The sequence below is a fragment of the Thalassophryne amazonica genome, chromosome 17 (assembly GCF_902500255.1).
Source record: "Thalassophryne amazonica chromosome 17, fThaAma1.1, whole genome shotgun sequence".
NCBI classification, from domain to species: Eukaryota; Metazoa; Chordata; class Actinopteri; order Batrachoidiformes; family Batrachoididae; genus Thalassophryne; species Thalassophryne amazonica.
The window spans coordinates 20,889,857-20,909,629 of NC_047119.1; the positions used below are offsets into that span (position 1 = coordinate 20,889,857).

Here is a 19,773-nt window from a genome sequence, read left to right on the forward strand (position 1 = left end):
TATATATATATATATATATATATATATATATATATATAAAAAGGAGCATTGATAATTTGGACATAGACATTTGATGGATTTTAGAGGGTGGTGGGCATGTTTTTATACAAAATATGTAATCGGGGAGGGAAAAGGAGTCAGGAATAGTGTGAAATTTCTGTTGAATTAAAAACATGTGAATACAGTTGCTTTCAGTTTGAATTTGAAGGTAATTTTGTGTGTTTGGGCACCGAATCTCACGTGTACGAGAAGCAGATGCTCCAAATAAAGTGAATGTAATAGATTTCTTTGAAAAAGAGAATCACATGCACGTAGTGCGAAAACAGGATGGAAAATACAGGTGGGATTTAAGATCCATTTATCTTCCTCCCACCCCCAGTACAGAATACGGGGGGCGGGGGGGTATAGTGATCAGCATGTCCACCCGTCCATTTTCGATTGTTAGTGTGAGATTTCATGAACCAGTTGAACAATTTTATTCACATTTAGTACAGTAGTGTTCTTTGGTGATTCCCCCAACACTTTGTATTACTGATGTGGGGGACTGGGGGCAGCACAGTGGATTAGTGGTTAGCATTGTTGCCTCACAGCAAGAAGGTCATGAGTTTGATTCCCTCCTCTGGCCTTTGTGTGGAGTTTCTATGTTCTCCCTGTGTTTGCGTGGGTTTTCTCTGGGTGCTCCGGCTTCGTCCCACATCCAAAAACATGTAGGTGAATTGGAAGCTAAAGTGACTGTAGGTGTGGGGGTAAATGTGTTTGTCTATGTGTGGCCCTGTGATAGACTGGAATCCTGTCTGTGTGGCCTGCATCACAGCCTATGACTGCTGTTATAGGCTCCAGCCTCCCCTGCCCCCCCACACCCCCTACGTGACCCCTAATTGGAGTAAGCGAGTATAGAAAAATAATATCAAACAAGAACTCTTGGCAAAACTATTGTACCTGCATTCATGGTAAATGTCCACCAAGTGGCGATATTGCTCCATTTCAAGAACCTTGAGCATAGGCTGCTGTGGGACACAGCCAACAATGACCTACCTGTTGCTTCTGTTAGTAGATGAGTCATGCATAAAATGCAAATTTACACCTTTTTCCCCAAAGAAAAGAAAAAAAATCTGAAGCATTTTGTCCTTTTTTGCCTTCTGCAAAGCTCTCTCACCACAGCAACCATCATGTGACATGTTTTATAAATAGAAAAGTGTGCCTGTTGACACAGCCAAAAAAAAAAAAAAAAAGCTAAAATTTCAGTGAAGGACTTTAAATTTGAACCGTACTGCCATCAAGGAGTGACAAAGCTACATTTGGTCCCAGAGGCTATCTCCTGATGTTAAATTTGTCTCAAAATAACTTGTGGAACATGGTTATTCTGTTACACAGGTAAACACTCTGACGATATCCATATTGTTGAGAAATAATGATAATGCTGGGGGAGCTACGACCACTACCTTTGCACCAAACCAACTGTTTCAGGTTCCTTAGATGACCCCATAACACAATCAAGATGTTCCCAAAAATAAAAACTGGCCTCCAGCCAGTTATCCAAGATGGCCGCCTATATATATATTTTTTTGTCACTAAAACACCTTTACCCAACATTCATAGCAGGTCACAGCAAACTCATTTGTGCCTAAACTAAATCCATTCATGGGTTTAAGATTCAAAATGGAGTCCAAAATGGCCACCAATAGACCCTTATCCTTAAAATACATTTAGGAACAAACAACAATAGACTTAATAATGACAGAAATCATTGGAGTTTTAGTGGAAAGAAAAAAAACAAAATTTTGGTGGCCATCTTGGATAACTGGCTTGAGGTCAGTTTTTATTTTTGGGAACATCCTGATTGTGTTTTGGGATCATCTAAGGAACCTAAAAGTTGGTTTGGTTTAGTCTTGGGTGGCGGGGGGCTGCAAAGGTAGTGGTCATAGCTCCCCTAGTATATAATAAAAACATCTTGAATGCTACTTTGATGTAAAGAGTCAAACTCCAGGCTTCTCCTATTTTAAAGGGTTAAAAAGAGGATGCCAATGGATTTGTTTTTCCACAAAAATATAAGCTGCCTGTCTCCACAAAATGCCTGTAAATCATCCAACTGTTTTTTTTTTTAATCTTGTGAACACAAATGGAGGCGATCACTTAACCTGCACCTCCTCTGTTGGTCCTCAGAGGCTAATAGCCTCATCAATTAATCTGACATGCTGAAATCAACATCAAGAGCAGGAAGACAGATTTAGCAGAGAGTTATTACAAAATAATCACAGCATACACACGCCCGAACCCACAGAGGACCTGAGCAGACACACACTAGTGAGCACGAAGCAAAAAGAATATGCAGCTTTAGACTGATCATTTTGTCTCTTCAAAATGACAGATTGCTTGCACAAAAGCCTTTCGTGACACTTTTGCTGCTGTTGTGTGTGGTGTTTTTGTTTTGGTCCTCTTAAGTTTGTGCGCCATAGACAAAAGGCCGGGATGCTTATTTGTTCACACCAAGTATGCAACCTCCTGACCGGTGTTCACTGCACAAACAAAAGGAGGGAGGCCGGCTGCTGTTACAGGGTGCGTGTGTGTTTGTGGGGGGGGGGGGGGGGCTCTTGCTCAACAGGCTGCCCGTGTGCACAAAAAAGAGGGAGATGGAGGCCGGGTGCCATTCCATTGGTCAGAACACCATAGCAACATCGTCCCACCTATGACAAGGGAGCAGCCCGTGGTTGTGAAGGAGTGATGTGAAGCAAAAAGCTACACAGGGGGAGTCAGGGGCGGCACCGGGGTGTGGATTGTGTGTGTGTGTGTGTGTGGGGGGGGGTCAGGGGTCTGTTATGGCCTCAGGCTCAAAACCCAAATTGAGATTCCACCTCACGTCCAACCTGTTGTGCTGCTTTGCAAACGTCTCTTGAAACAGATGTTACTCCTCTTCTTCGCTGAGTGTTAACATTTAACACTACAAACAAAAAAGTAACAGCACTTAAAATTAGCCAGTAGACCGTATTTGTATTAACAGAATGCAAATCATTTTCCAGTTTATTTTTTGCTGAGACGGCGTTGCTGCAGGTTCAGGGAGTAATTAGGTTACATTTAACAGGATTACAGTCAGGATACACAAAAAACGCAACTCGGTGCAGACGTGGGTGTTGTTTCACCAAAGTACAAACAGAAATCAATGTAAAATTATAAAAATCTTAATTACAAATGATTCTAGAGTAACATCCAGTTCAAAACTGATTCAACTATTCTGCAGCCCAAATTAGTATATATGCTTGTATATTTTTTGAGATATTCTGAAATTCAGCCAAATAGGTCTGAAAACATTAATTCTTCAGAGTTAAAAGGGGGGTTGTTTTCTGGATGATTTGGTTTTCTGCGCCCACGCCACAGCCATCTCACCATTTAGCTGTCAAATAAGGTGAATGAAAGTTGATGCTTAGGGAGTGCACTTCATATCAACACAAAAGCAAAAAAAAAGCATAAAACCATTATTAGATCATAGCTGACCCCTTATTGGTTTGTAAGCAATTTCTGCCTAAATAATGTCTCATTACTCTTGAAAAACCTTACACTCGGGTTCAGCAATGACAAAAGGTGAACAAAAGATTTTGTTCCATTTTATTCAAAAATGGTTACTTGAGAAACAAGCCATCATCTTGGACTAATTTTTGGGATGCTGCTAAATGTGTAAAACATAACTTTAAGATGTAAAATAGTTGAGCAAACCAAAATTGTAGCATGTTATTATTTTGTTTGTGCAGAAAATGGACAAAGTGTCCAGGTCAAAATCATTATTTTCTACAATGAATCCATTAGTTAATTTTTTTATTTTAAATTTCCTGTTAATGCACCAACACCAGTTAGTTCCTGTTCAGTGCGCATTACTCAGTAACTACGCATTAAAATGCTGATTTCTGATGTGTAGTAAGTGCGTTCATAAGACGGTGCAACAGTTTGTTACAATTGTGATAAAAACAAAACAAACAAAATGCAAGTAACGTATTGAAATCCAAACTTTGTGTGCAGGCACACAAGCATCAGTTTGCAATTCCCTCCAGCACAATATGAATCATGAAGAGATGTTTAATCCTGGCAGTGACAAAAAACAAACAAACAAAAAAACAACAAAAAAAAAAAAACACACTGTTGGAAAATATACAGTTTATTGATAGATGTAAATTTGTGAGGCACACAGAACGCTCCGACATGATCAGGTACGCAAATTCTTTTCAACACCAGAAAATCATGAAAGCTTGCATGCAAGCCGGTAAAGTCCTGCTGCCCTGCAATATATATATAGCTCACACATCACATTTTACATCTAGCCTCTGTGGACCACTCAAGGCAAACAGGCCCAGCTGCTGTGCTGCCCCCCCACCAAAAAAACAAAACATGAAAATAAACAAATAAACAAGCAAAAAAATTCCAGTGACAACTACAGGATAACAAATTATAAATAGTTTTTGTGACTACTGCTCCTGTTTGTGGCTTTTTAAGACCTGCTTGGGCTCCAATAATCTGCACATCACTGTACAAAGTCATTTCCAGAACCTTCTGTGAAAGGCCAGTTTCACAAAGGAAGAAAGTTCAGTCATATTTACATGTGACGTTTGAGTCACTGTAACAAAGAAAAAAAAAAAAGAAATACTGAGACAAATGCCAAAACATTTAAACAGAAGCGAAAAGTAAACACAAGGAAAAGAGGATGACTGCTGCCAAATGTATCCAGTCTGATTTCTGCTGTTTATACAGTATGTGCACATTAATAGATGTGTAATCAAGTGTTGCAATAATGTGACCTTTTAATTTGATTTTAGAAAAAAGTTAGCTGCACAGAAACATCAGTTTTGTTGTTTGTTCGTTGTTTTTACAAAAACAAGGCCATATTTTCAATTGTTTTTGCAAAACAACTGACAAAAAAGCACTTGATAATTGATATTTTATCAGTGATAAAAGGTTTTTGGTGGACAGTGTCAAGTTGGCATGGTGTTTTTGACTTATGACATGTTAAAGAAAATGCAAACTGCAATTAGCATATATGGTCACGCTAACGTCGACTACCTACGCTAACTGTAGGGAGCCATCTTAGTAAAAATGTTATCCATGCTGTAACTGCAGCTAGCTAACTGCTGTCATGCTAACTGCAGTTACAGCTCAGTTATTTTTTGTACTTCTACGCATGACTGCATGTGCTAATCGCAGGCAGCCACCCTAAAACAATGTTAACTAAGCTATAACCACAGCTAGATACCTACAGTCACGCTAACTGCAGTTAGCATTTTCTTTGACAGGCACTAAGTCAGTAGCAACATGTTGACTTTACTGTCTGTCATAAATTACAGTACATTTGAAACCCAGAAATCCTGAATTTTAAGAAATTTTTTTTTTAAATCGGCATTTAATAAGGATGTACAATGTAGCATCGTATGACACTTTGTTATTACAGACTCATAAATAATCTTCATGTTTTAGTGTAAGTGACACAAAAGTATTTTAGGTTGTTTTTGGATTTTTAAGCTTGTGTCATAAAACACTCGAATAGAGAAAGTGGCTCTGTCGGCTAGGATTTGGAATACAAATATATAAACCGGGATTTGATTCCAGGTGTGTGTTCCAGGCTACATGTCTGTGTCCTTGAACAAGACACTTTAGCTGTAAATGGGTACCAGCCTCGACTGGGTAAGTAACCTGGCATGGACTGGCGTTCCATCCTGGTGGAGTTGTAGATGCTCATTTGCTTCATGCTACAGTATCTTGGGATAAACACCAGTCCAAACTTTTCACAGTAGTTTCTTTGCTAAGATAACAGTGTAGTAGTAGCAGGGTAAGATTGTAAATAGTACCAAGTGGACAGGAAAGTTGATGCCCAGCTCATGCACATAGTGGTAGCACTAACAGGTGCAAAGGTTCACACGATCGCCTATTCAGAAAGAAGGAAATCCAAAGGATTCTAATGTCCACACCCATCCAGAGTCTCAAAGTTACATTTGACGTTACTGTCTTTAGTATGCATTCATTCACAAACATTTTCCACTCACAGAGTACACCAACACTAAACTGAGTGATCACTTCAGTGAGTACAGCAGTTCAGCAGTGTGGCAGAGAGACAGTGGGTGAGCCGAGGAGAAGTACTGACAGCACAGCCAGTCCTCCAGCTCAGCGTTCCTCTCAGGCTCCAGCGAACGCTCTGCAAACTTCATCATCAGCAGGGCCCGCTTCACATCCAGCCAGTTAAGGAGACCCTCGTGTCTGGACCCCTCGACAAAGCCGCCCGCCTGTCCTCGTCTTTCCCACTGCTGCTCCATGAGGTCTTTTCTGGGGCCCCAAAGCAGGCTCTGCAGGATACGTTTAGCCTCTTGGATGTGGATGCGTTTGATGGGGTCAGGTTGGAGCAGGAGCTGGGCCAGCCTCTGAAGGCCAGTCGAGTAAAGGGAAACGGGAGGGATTGGGGGCAGCTCCTCACAGCAGTAGTCTTGTTCCTTCAGTGCAGGACTCACTTCAAATGGATTGGGTTGGTGGAGGAGTTCGTAAATCAAAATGCCTGTCTGGAACTCATCAAATTTGCGGTACTGTGCTGCCGAAACAATCTCAGGGGCCAACCTGGCGTGCTCACGTTTGAGGCGAGGGTCCACGCTGGTTGAGGCTGCGTCCTCGGACGAGCGACGCTTGGCTTTAGCAAAGTTACTGATGAGGAGCCGAGGAAGGTGTCGCTGAATATCTGCAGTGCTGGAACCGTTACTGGTGCCGTTGTCGTTGGACAGCTGTTGGGAGAACTGAGAGGATGTAGGCGGAGCTTGTGCCAGCAGCGGACGGCAATGATGAGGCACCAACAGCAGGTTTTCCAGGCAGAGGTCGCGGTGTGTGACCCCATGTTCCTTCAAATGCTCAAGACCGTTGCACAGCTGCAGGAGGAGGAAGCATACGCGGCGTTCGTAGACCTCTGGTTGACTTTTATGAAACGCCTCCCACTCCCGCACAAAGTCGGCTGCAGTCTGCTGTGGGATCTCGGGGGTGATGACCACCACTCGCTCTCTGTCTGCCTGCTGGGTGGCTGCAGTAGCAGAGGGCTGAGTCAGTGATGAAGCAGGTTTGGTGGGCAGGGAGACTTCGTTTGAAGGCAACATGCTCTGAGGGATGCAAGCGAGGAAGTGGCCGCAGTCCTGCTGGAGGTTAAAGTGAGAACGCATGCTCTGCTGCACCGACAGACTGTACAGATGACCCTGTTTGGCCTCCATCGATGGACTCTTGCAGATCTAGAAAGGTATGACGACAGAGAGGTGGTGGCAGGAAGTGGTGAAGAAAGGGGAAATGAGACAAAAGGGGTGGACAAAAGAATTCCAAAGACAGAGACAGGAAGTTGCAAGGAAGAATACTGGTTAGCTTCCAAGGTCAACGCCAGTGTTCACATTTATATAGATTTAAGACTAATCCTCAACTCAACAGAGGTCTCCTCACGCCTACACAGATCAATCAGTTTTGTGGAGATCTGAAAAGGCATTTGTTGACTGGTGTAGACCAAACAAGTGAACCACAGTAAGCCTGTAAAGGTTGGCCATGGTTGCAAACTGAACCAACAGACAAAACAGCTGACCTACACACGCTGAGGGAAAAAATGGCCAATATAGTTTGTTTTGCAATAAAAAGACACTACAGAATGAATTGTCGGTTGACGTGGAATTCAAACAAGCATTTACATTTATTCAGAGAACCACAACGCTGCAGAGTTTGAGAAAATCAACAAAAATATTTACAGATAGGTCTTTTAAGTTTCCACTAACATAAACCCCATTTTAAAAAAGATATAAAAAAAAAATAATTCCTTTGTGCCATATTAATTGAGTTTTAGAACATAACCACTTGTAAAATAATCAGAAAATAATGGTTGATGTCCCTGATTTAGTACCTTTCTATGGTGGAAACAGTTTGTCTCGCTTACTGACAGCCACACCTGCTCCTAATTTTCCATCATCCATCAAACATCCCCCAAACATCCAACAGGTGGCAGACATGCCAATGGGATATTACATTAGCAATACAAAGATGCTTTTTGGATTGGTTTTGTGCTGAAAGCAACTTTTACAATGGAAATATAAGAAATGATAAGATGGTAGAATGGGCGGAGTTGACCTCTTTGCTGTGGATGATGTCATGTCTCTTCCTCTGTACACTGTGACTGGACAACAGTCGTCACAGATCAACACTGGTGTAACAAATCAACAGCAATGTAACACACATAAATGGAACAGAAATAAATGGTCTGAACCTAATCAGTAAATTGCTTTGTTTATATAGAAATATAGTTACAGGAAGTTGTGTATGCAGTGTCAGAACAGTACATTATGCACCTATATGGTAAATAATCACCAGTATGTTACAATGTGACTGATTTTAAGCATTCAATTATTGTTTTGAATGTATGATGCTCCATTACGAAAACACAGATTCAGGATCTGTTTGGATGAACATGGCCGAAATTTACCCCATTTACATATGGCATTAAAGCTCATTTATGATTATTGGACTGCAATTAGATCAAGCTTGACCAGACAAAACTATGAGTGTAAATGCACTCAAAAAGTACTGGAGGAAGAATTATGATCAAACTAGTGAAACTGCCTTCGGAGGTGGTCAGGAACACCTTGTGGTCACACTGAGCAGCAGTGCAAATGGAAATGTGTTTCCAATCCATTGTTTTTTAAAACCCATGTTAAACAGAGGAGGTGTGACTTCAGTTGGACATCAGATCTTAATCTGATTTCAATGGACTAGTTACTGGAGACACAGGTGTAAATATCATCGGATTAATATCATGTCCGGATATAATCTTCTGTAGATATGAGACGTTTTAGTTCCTGGTGTAAATGGCGCCTAAGAATTTGTCTCAGTGACTCTGCAGGTTTCTGGACGATCTACGACTGCTCAGACGCAAGCGATACTTTTACTGTTATGAAATCCTGTTTAATAAATTGGAGGACAGACCCACTATTTTTAGAAAGTTCTTATGAATCCACAAAGTAGGAGCCATTTTTAGATGTTTGGCATCTAAAAACAAGATTTAATTCTCCTTTCATGCTTTTACTGGACATATATGAACTAATATTTGTAAAATGTGCAAGAAATCAGTGTGTTCCACTGATCTTTGCACACATACGGTGTAAAACTGAATCTGATTTCATTAGGATCACTTGTGGTCTCACCGTCATGCATTAGAATATCTGGAAGTGTGGAACGTAGTGAGGGCTTGTTTTACTGTAAGTCTGACATAGAACGCAAAGATTAAGCAAGCTCCGTCTGAGGCACGAAAACATGCCTGTGTTGTACGACGTCAGGACAAAGGTCAGCGAGACTAAATCCACACCCTGGTTGTTTACGTTACGTGGTCTTGTGGTTTGTGCAGAAGAGGAACCATCACAGCTGTAGCCTTAAAACAAACAAGACTACCTCCCCATTTTAATCTCCTCGTTCTGTCCTCAACTGCCAAATCCCTGCTTAAAAGGTCACGTTACACCAGCCGCTCCACAAAGTGTTCCTTACTACAAGCTACTTGTTTCACATTAACCTCTAAGTGAAGAACAACAACAAAACCTAGTTTGCAGCGGCCTGTAGCCTAACACAAATGATACGCTGTTATTAATTCAACATTTCAATAAAATATTTATTTTGGACTGACATAATGTAAATGTTTTCAGGTGCACAACTGGGTCAAAACAAAAACAGGTGGTTGGTGGTATAACTGTTGTGGGCTGGGGTGTTTGGCTGGCTTGGTTTTTGTTTTCTGTTTCTCCCACCAGGTGGTATGCATTCAGGACTGAGTGGCTGAGCATTAGGACCTCACCCTGAACACCTGAGGCTTGTTTTCACATGCAGGTCATCAGGACTCACAGCTGTGGTGTATCTTGTCTTGATCAGAGATTGCTGCATTTAAACCTTGAATGCACAGTGTGTGATGGCCAGAGACTCGACCTTGTGAGCAGACGTGTGAGATCGACGTCAGGAGAACAATCTCACCATCACGGACGCAGAGACCGCTCCAGGTTTGACGCCACAGTCTGTGAAGGAGGATTGGGTGAGGTCTCACGCTCTTCAGCACACTTCCTGAGGTAATTTGGTTTTTGGTGACTTTTATGAAGTAATGACAGTGGATTTGGTGTCCCTCACACCTTGTGTTAGTGAGCTGTCACGTTATGCTAATTGTCTAATCAGCTTCTGCTGCAGTGGAGATTTGAACTGAGTTGTTCCGTGCCTGCAGGGTGAGAAGCTGATGCATAGATTTAAGCCAGGAAGTGTTTGCTGATTGCGTGCACCTTTGAGTTGTGTCTCTCTGTGTGGAGTTGGACTCACCTCATGTTTTCTTTCTTCACAGACTTGGTTTGTCGCGGCCACCTGGGGGGTGTCGGCGGGGTCCCTGGGTCCGAACTGCTGTGGCTCCGGACCGTTTGCGCTGTTGAGAGCGCGCCGTGTTTCCACCTCACCAGACCGCGGACTTTTTAGTTGTTTAGCACTGCACCCACTGTTATGTTTATTAAATTCTGTTATCTTTTGAACCGTGCTCTGCTTATTTTATGCTGCATCCTTTCAAACGCTGGGTCAGTGCTCCGACCGCATCCGAAACATAACAGTAACGACTGAACCACCATAACTGACACCATAACTGAACCAAATTTACATTTGGTTCAATATTAGTAAATACAATCATATCGTTCGGAACAGGAACGTTTAAGCTCTTTTTAAGTCACTAACAACCACAAACAATGCATAACTCTGTACCCTTAGGTACCGTGCCGTAGTGGGGCAATTCTGTCATCAATTGCTAATAGCTGTTCGCCGTCATGGCATTGAGCCACCATCATGATGCCACCCCCAAGCCTGTCATACACACTTTGTCTCTGTTATGTAATGTAAATATGCATTTATTTTTTTCCACTGGGGATGTGCAATCTTTCCTTCTACATGGAACAGCTGAGATTTTCTGCACCAGGCAATCTGTGAGCTATGCACATGCTAAAACAAGCAGGCACTGTGCACATGCGCTAGCCTGCAATCCGGCATAGTTTTGTGCCAAGCATAGAAAAATAATTATCTCAGATAGCAAGAAGAGTTCTCTTGCCTGTAGTTCTTTTTGCCGAACGGTAAAGGAAGCGCTGTGAAGATGTCAGGTGACAGCTGCCAGGGGGAAAAAAAAACAACACGAAAGTAACCACCCCCGATGTCATCGTCCATCGCAATGTTTTACTGTAGGAATTACAAGTATGATTTTCTAGTTAAGCTGATACTGCCTGAACCCACCTTGCACTTTTCCACTGGTTCGGTTTGCTTTCACACAGTAACATTTCTAAATAGTAGGCTGTTGGAGTTGCTGCTTCACTCCACAACATAAACTGAAGAGCTAATCTTAGAAGTATCGCTAGTCTCCGTTGGTTTAGTCCTGACTCATAACATTTTACTTTTCAGTGTGACTCTATACTGCAACTGAAAGTCCTTCTCTGCAAGTAGTTCACTGAATACTTTCGCTTTATATATTTGTGGTTTTTGCAAGCTGTGCAGAGTTGTGGTGATCTGAGGTGCTTTTATGCTCAACATCAACACTACACAACAAACGATATGTGTGCAATTCACATGTGGCTGGGACATTTTGTCCGAGTCTGTGTCCACCCCACAACTGAACAATGTTACAGTCCAACTGGAAGCTGACAGAGATGCACCTTTTCAAGATGACTGTGACAAAGTCTGACAGATACATTAGTAAACTGCCAGATGCTTGACCATACCACTGTTAAGTAAAATAAACCCCAAATGCCCCACTTTGCAATGTTAAAATTTCACAGCTATACCACTTTTTGTGGCTCCACCTAAAAATGAATAATTTTTTTTTCTGATATAAACTTAAATAAATAAAGACATTTTGTATAATGGTATATTAATAGCCTACTCTTCTTCACAATGGTACCTACTTGAGACAAGACTGAACAGGTCTGTTGGCACAATGATCCATCTTGCAACATGAAACAATAGAAGATCCCTTTGGCAATAACTTTTAAATTTTGTTTAACTAGTACACCTTGATGATGGTAGGCGGGCCAAACAGTATTATATCCTGGTAAAAAATGGTAAATGGACTGCACTGATATAGTGCTTTTCTGTCGGCATAAGATGCTCAAAGTGCTTTACAATAATGCCTCACATTCACCCCGATGTCGATCTTGCTTTTTAATTAAAAAAAGTGTGTGCGTAGTGGTTTCAGTAATCCTATTAACCCAACAAAGTTGCAGATGAAAACAGCTTTCTTAGCAGCAATTACAAAACAATATTATGCAAAAAATGGCACATCCTGAGTTTGTAAAATACCTTCACGGCGTATGAGTTGGAGGGGTCTGAGGCACAAGCTGCAGAGTAGTACACGGCATCTCCTGCACTGCAGGTCGGCTTGTTGGACGTGAGCCTGAACAAAGACCAGTTGCTCTCCTCAAATCTGAGTGGGTTCTTCTGAGAGCGGGTGAAGTGATCTTCACATTTTAGAGCCAAGCGCCGCAGAGATTCAGCATACAGGCCGCCAAGTTTGGAGTACACGCCCTCCCGACTATCAATGTTGCTCAGTAACGTTTGGAGCTGCAGGTTGGACCCTAAACTTGGTGCTGTCCCTTGTTCTGAGGAGGAGAAAGGCACATTGAGCTGGGGTGATGAGGAACAAGTGATGCTGCTTCGGCAGTGGACGCCCAGACGCCTGTGACTCTTCAGTGGCTCGTCAAGTGTCCGAGACGTCAAAGGTCGCCCTGGCGAGGCATGACAATGCTCCAGAGACTCACTGGAAGAGAAAACAGGTTGTGGGTCAACTGGGCTGGATGGTAAACTGGACCTGCACCCAACATCAACAGGCCGACACACGTTGGTCTCTGAGCCGCTGAACGGGAGACGTGGGTAGGCACGTATGAAAGGTTTTCCGTTTGCGCTGTCGGGAGCTGACACAGTGCGGTTGACCATTTTTTTCTCAGGCAGCGGAGGCGGCTGGTTACTCAAGCTGTTAACTGTGGGAGGGCGAGGAGACCCTGGAGCTGAGGTCACTGGACTCTTGGGAGAAGAACAAGAAGATGTCCGTGTTGCAGCCCAAGTTCCTAAGGACAGAGAAAAACTATTTTTATAAAAAGGTGTAAATGTTACAAAATGACCACAGTTTCACTTGAACCCAGCAAACGTACATTTTAACACAAATGCCACATCATTTATAAAGCAAATGAAATGTCTGTTACAAAGACATAATAGCAAACAATTGTAATGTTCAAGTCCTTTAATATCGTGGTGTCTGCCGACAGAGAAATATACTTTTTAAATATATTCAAAACGAGATTTCTGATGTCCGCCAAGGGTTGACAAGGACTCAAACTAAAAGATGTGTGATTCACATCGTGACCTGGACTGTGCCTGAAATCCTGATCCAGAATCTGCATCACCTCCAAAATTTAGTGGAGTCTTCCATGAGCTAATATCTATCTGTGGTGCAAATTTGGTGAGAATCCGTGAAGTAGTTTTGACATAATCCTTCAAAACCTATGTAAAGTGAAATCTTGGTCCCAGAATCCAGATCACATCCAAAATTTAATCCTAACTGGACTAATCCTGCTATCAGACAGACAGACAAATAAATTAATGCAGATGATTTTATTAGGTCCTTGGTGGACGTAATTATAATGTTGGCTTGCCCCGATCCAATAGTTTAATTGAGAGTATCGTCATGTTGTATTGTCCATGATAATAAAGTTGCACCGGACACACTGCAAGTTCAAAGTCAATCCAATGTATCTGCTTGACAATTAGATTGATAGAGACTTTATTTGCCATTTGTACTCGCACGCAAGGTTTGGGTACATTGGAATTCTTGTGCAGAGCTCACAACTAAATAAATATAAAAGGTATACAGAACTCTACCATATATTAAGAAACAAACTACCTCCAATCCATCTTCTTAATGTTTATTTTTCTTAACAAAATAATAATTATTAATTTATTTATTTTAAATGTGTCTCTTACTGATTCCAGTTAAAACAACACTGTAGTAGTATTCACTTCAAGGAAGGTGGCGGTGAGGGGTTGGTGTGATGGTGATATTGTTTTATTTCCGATAATAGTCTGGTCAGAGGAATGTGAAGGTAATAATACACACTGCGGTCCAGTTAGTGGTGATAATGCGCCATTAGGCTGCCAACCACCAATAAACTCTACAGGAGAAAGTACGACTAGAGAAACAAAAGTCTACTGCGAGAAGTGACGTGATAGTGGATGGTTTGAACAGCTGAAAACTGAAAAGATATTTTGACAGTAATTGCCGTGCTGGCAGGCAGCAATTTAGAATACACAATGAGGCAAAAAGACTGGACTCAAAGCCAGATGTGTCCGTCGGGACGTTGCTTCTGAAACAGACTGCAGATTCAAGCTTAGTAAAGCCTATATTAGCTGGTCAAAAACATGCCTCATTTGGATCCGATGCCGACCTCTGAGATCAGCCTCATGCACATATTTAGCATTTATTAAGTGATTACTAATTCAATTATTCATTCATTACCAGCCTACTGTGTGTGTGCAAGATGCACCTCCCCTTCAATTAGACACAAACAAGGAAGCAGTCACATCTTTACAACTATCAGAAAAAGAAGCGTGTCAGTGATGATGCTCCAAAACAGGGAAATAAAACAGAAGGGAAATGTTAAAAGGACACACATGAAGAGTCCATTCTGGATATGTGGATTAAACGTTAGCAGGATTAAACAGACGGTAAATGCGATTAATTTCTCACTTCCTACTGTTTAGCTTCGGTACAGACACATACCTCATTATATACAACATCTTCCACGAAACTGTGGTAAATGTATGAACGATAAGAAAGTAAAACTCCACATTAAGCTTGATGAGGCAGACGCTGAGATAATTGTGCACTGTCGTCCTCAATAACTGCTTTCACAGAGCGGGAGGAAGACGAAAGAAAAGTAGTCCTCCGTAGGACGCAGCCAAGCCCTTTTTCCCCTCATTATCAGAGACCATAATTATCTCTTCAAACAACATTGTGCAGGAAACTTCAGGAATTACAAGCGTCTGAGCGCCACAGAGGTTTGAAACTGAAATACAGGATGACAGTAATTCTGAAACCAAAAAAAGACCCAAATACCCCTCATCATGGAGCACGCCTCAGTGTTTGTGACTACAGACGTCTTACAGTACTCATAAAAAAACATCAGATTATCCTCAGCCAATAATACTACATGCATGAAAACTAGCTTTCCATTTACTTTTTTTTTTTTTTAAACAGTGAGGTCCTTTAGTATTTGGACAGTTTTGACTCTGTACACCACCACAGTGGAACTGAAATCAAATAACCAAGATGTTGATGGCTTTAATTCAAGAGGCTAAACAAAAAATATCACATTAACCACTGCAGAATTAAATCCATTTTTATCCATTTTCAGAGACCATAAGTCATTGGACAAACTAAATTCTAAATATAAGGATTAAATCATTACTTTTACAGATGTTTTTTAAGGCGGCATGAACATTTCCAAGTCACTGAATATGTTTTATACGTCATACAATTAGTCCTTAAGAAATACAAACAGTATGGTACTGTTTGCAAAATCTGTCTACAGCAGATGTGTATAAGCAGGAGATTAGTGAGGGAAGCCACCAAAACACCCATGACAACTCTGAAGGATTTATAGGCCTATGTTGCATCACCAGTGACACAGGCTCATGGTGGAGTATTAAAATGGTTCAGCCACTGTTTGCCAGAAAGAATGTGAGAAACTGGAGCCAAGAACTGATCTATTTTCTTGTCCAAAAATCCTTGTATTTAGAATGAATGTTAGTTTGTCCAATTACTTATGGGCTCTGAAAATTGAGGTACTCTGTGTATATATAAACGGCTGTAATTCCTAAAAGGCTGATGTGATATTTTTGTTAACCCTCTGGGGCTGATGCGGTCGGACCATACGACGGCTGGGACCAAGCATTACTAAATTATAAATAACATTTTAATGATATGAGATAGAAACTTACTTTTTTTTTTTTGCTGAAAAGTTAACTCCGTGGACTTTTGAGCCACCGTCGGCCATCTTTGTACTCCTCATAGAGGCTGTGTGATGATGTGTGCAATGTGAGTGTCCAATCGGAATTAGTTCACCGTCACATGATTTTCCAAAATCCAATCGTAGGGCAGATTTACCTCACGTGATAAACCAAAAATCATTTTCAGGAGTGATATCTTACTAGTTGGCCCGTTTGAATAGCCCCCTAACTCCTCCAATGCACCCTGCACCATTATGCACAGCGAAATTGAAAGCAGTCACTGAGAGCCTCGCATGACAATCTCACGTGCTCAAACAAAGTGTGTAACTATCAGGATTGCTCCACTAGTTTGCATTTGAATGTTACTGGATTACTCTGTGGCTCTCTCCCTCTGGCGTAAAGCACCGTTTACCATACCAATGAGGTGAGGGAGAGGGGCTGCTCCTCAGACTGGAGCATAAATGCATAGACCATTTTATATATATTGTTCAAAATGTGCATTTGTGTTTATTGTTTGAACTTTTTTGTTGTACAGTCTTTCACACAAGACCTCAAATTACCTTTATAAAGTGTCAAAACAGTTGTTTATTATAGTCTGCCGTGTGTTTTGAATAAGTGTGTGTGGAAAATTATTTTTCGCTTTACTTTTTCCTTTGTTATTTTTTATTGTAAACCTTTATTACAGTTGTAAAACACAACAAAAGCATATATATTATGAAAGAACAGGTTGTCCTGAAAAAAAGAGACATAAAACTTGATTGTGGGATGCAGGGAGAGATGTTAAAAGCAAGGCCAGGCGAGTGAACTGCCCAAAAAATGCCCTCGGACCCCAGAGGGTTAAACCCCCTTGAATTAAAACTAAAAATCTGCACTACAAGCACATCTTCATTGATTCACTTCATCTCCAATATGGTGGTGTACAGAGGAAAATGTCAAGATTTGTGTCACCGTCCTAATAATCGATAGAAGGATTGGGACGGCATTTAATGTTTCACAGGTGCCGTATCGGATTGTTGTGTTAAAGAAAGAGCTGAGCCAGAAGGTGACACTCTCAATTTACCAGACAATTTATGCTCCCATCCTCACCTATAGTCATGAAGTTTGGGTAATGACCGAAAGAATAAAGTTGTGGACATAAGCTGCGGAAATGAGTTTCTTCCGTCTGGTACTGTTTACACTCCTGGACAGGGTGAGAAGCTCGACAATCTGGGAGGGACTCTGAGTAGAGCCGCTGCTTCTTCGCATTGAAAAGAGCAGGTCGAGGTGGTTCTAGCATCTGGTGAGGATGCCCCCTAGTGGTCTCCCAGGGGTGGCCTTCCAGGCACATCCAACTGGAAGGAGGCCCTGGGCAGGACATAGGACACGCTGGAGAGATTATATTTCCCAGATGGCTTGGAAATGCCGCAGGATCCCCGGAAGAGTTGGAGGACTTGGCTGAGGATATGGAAGTGTGGGATGACCTACACAGTCTACTGCCACTGTGATGCGGATCGTGGCAGAAAATAAATGAATATATGAATAAATGTCCAAATATTTATGGCCATATCTACTTTTCCCTATGTTGAAAATCTGTTTCAAATCCTTTGTTGGCTCAGATGCCTCTCAAACATGTTAACCTCACGTCAGCAGTACTTACCGGTATCAGCGCTCAGACTGTCGGTGGAGGCAGTGCGTAGACCGGCACTGCCCAGGCCACGCTGAGAGGAACTCCGGCCTTCCACTGACCCTTGCTGGCTGCAGCGGTCCAACTCCAAGCTGCTGCTGCTCATTTTACCACACACTCTGTAACGGACACAGACGGGAGACATCAACACCACTGGACAAAGAATAAGCACAGACTGTAGCTTCCTCAAATGTTGCTACATGGACATTTTGCTCCCTCTTTCTGTGTCACTTACAATCACAACTCATAAGCACTTTTTTTCAAATGTATTTTGTTATTAAAACAGATTCAGTTTTGTTTTCCTCCTGATTATTTGATGGCATTCCGGAGACTTTTCCAAATGATTGTACATTGGAGGAGTAAATGCGGCTGCTGTGACATTCCGGTTTGCCGTTGAGCTGCTTAAAGGCAGAAGAATCACTGACTTCCTCTTCCTGTTCACCCATCAGCACAAAGTATTTTTAATAACCTGAAGTCCTCATTGTGTGATATTTGACCAGCGATATCATCGCTTCCTCACTACAGGGTTACGACAAAATCTTCCAGCATGATGACACTACCTGCTGACATTTGGAAATGATCTTTGTGCAACATCCGTAATCAGGGCAGAAATAACATCCAACTTCCATCACTTATCGAGCTGAAGGATTAAACATTTCTAGGTTTGCCTGCTGGATGTGACGGTCAGTTTATGGCTCCAAGAGAACTGTACAAGAGTCATTTTGTAATCGAACGACCAATTAGTTTGAGTGACAGCAGTTCAGTTGTCTCATTACAGCGGCTAATGGTCCGGGAAGGCTGGGACCAATCCCACCCCATCACCACACACACCACACACACACTCTATCCGTTTATCTGCTGGTTCCTGACTCCAGCTCTATCATAAATCAGAATAACAAACAAATTAGGGGGAGAAAAGGAGGGCAAAGGGGTAAGGTATTCTCCATGGGCACTTAGTTAACAGATCCACTGTTTTACGGATAAAAGAGCTGCAATGAAAGGCTACGGGAATGCTGAGGTACAGGAAAAATGCTAATGCATACAGAGCATTATGAGTTTGTGCATTTGTGTGTCTGCGCATGTCTCAGGTAGATACACTGTTCAGACGTGCACCCAACGACACTACGCACATCCTGTTGGGGCTCGATGAGTCCTCTGAACAAAGACATAAATAATATAAATATAAATATAAAATCTACAGTTAATGCATTTCATGTTTAAACTGTGTAGTGCTGTATGATACTGGAGAAAAAATAAATTACAATGTGAATTTTTTTTGCCATGTAGTTTGAAAAAAAAAAAAAAAGAAAAAAAAAAAAAAACACAACGAAAACCAACCAACCAAACAGGAATTTTCATCAGATAACTTCAATAGCTCCATACAGAAATAATTAATCCCTCAGGGAGATTGTTTCCATCTGCATGGAAAAAAAAAAGAATAATAAGAATAATAAAACTGATGACTTTACACTGCAAGGCACTCTTGACAAACATCATGCTTTCGGTATATGAAAATTTTCTTTTTGTAACCACAGCTTCCATTTTGTTTTTCTTCTTTCACTCACTCATTTTCGGGACAGCTGTGGTCCACAACATTGTAGAGCTTCTTTCACAGTAATATACAAAAAAAAAAAAAATGCACTCCTTCCTTTCTAATCTACCACAATAAAAGTCCTAATCATACACTTCTGATGACCAGCAGGAACTGACATCAGCTCAGAGCACTTTCCCCTGTAACACGTTGGTGGCTTTGTACAACAAAAATGTAGCGGAGTGAGCGAGTTAGCCATAGCATGTGTAAGCAGCGACTCAAAACCAATAAATGCTATTATTGTGTAACTCACCAAATTACAAAAATACAATGAAGAGATTAGATTATGATCAACTTTGATGCAACAGATTAATTGAAAAAGCAACTGCATGCTACCTATATAATAGGTAAAACACAGACGTGTCTGCCACCTGCTGGATGGTTGGTGGATGTTGGATGGATTATGTTAAATTAGGAACAGCTGTGGTTATAGTCACATGTATTTTTCTGCCACCCGCTGAACACCGGGCAACCAAAATTTTCGATGGCA

The 19,773-nt window shown here is 41.5% G+C and overlaps 1 protein-coding gene across 2 annotated transcripts in view; it reads right to left on the bottom strand.

Annotated features, from left to right (window-relative positions):
- Positions 1-4,128: 4,128 nt before the first annotated feature.
- Positions 4,129-19,773, bottom strand: part of LOC117528957 (inactive tyrosine-protein kinase PRAG1) — a 43,200-nt gene continuing 27,555 nt past the window's right edge. For both annotated transcript variants that reach the window (XM_034191613.1, XM_034191615.1), the window contains exons 4-6: positions 17,666-17,811; positions 12,328-13,091; positions 4,129-7,235 (exon numbers count right to left, since the gene is read on the bottom strand). In XM_034191613.1, the coding sequence (XP_034047504.1) occupies positions 6,048-7,235; positions 12,328-13,091; positions 17,666-17,811 (2,098 nt within the window). In that variant the 3' untranslated portion in view covers positions 4,129-6,047. The remainder of the gene's footprint in view (positions 7,236-12,327; positions 13,092-17,665; positions 17,812-19,773) is intronic.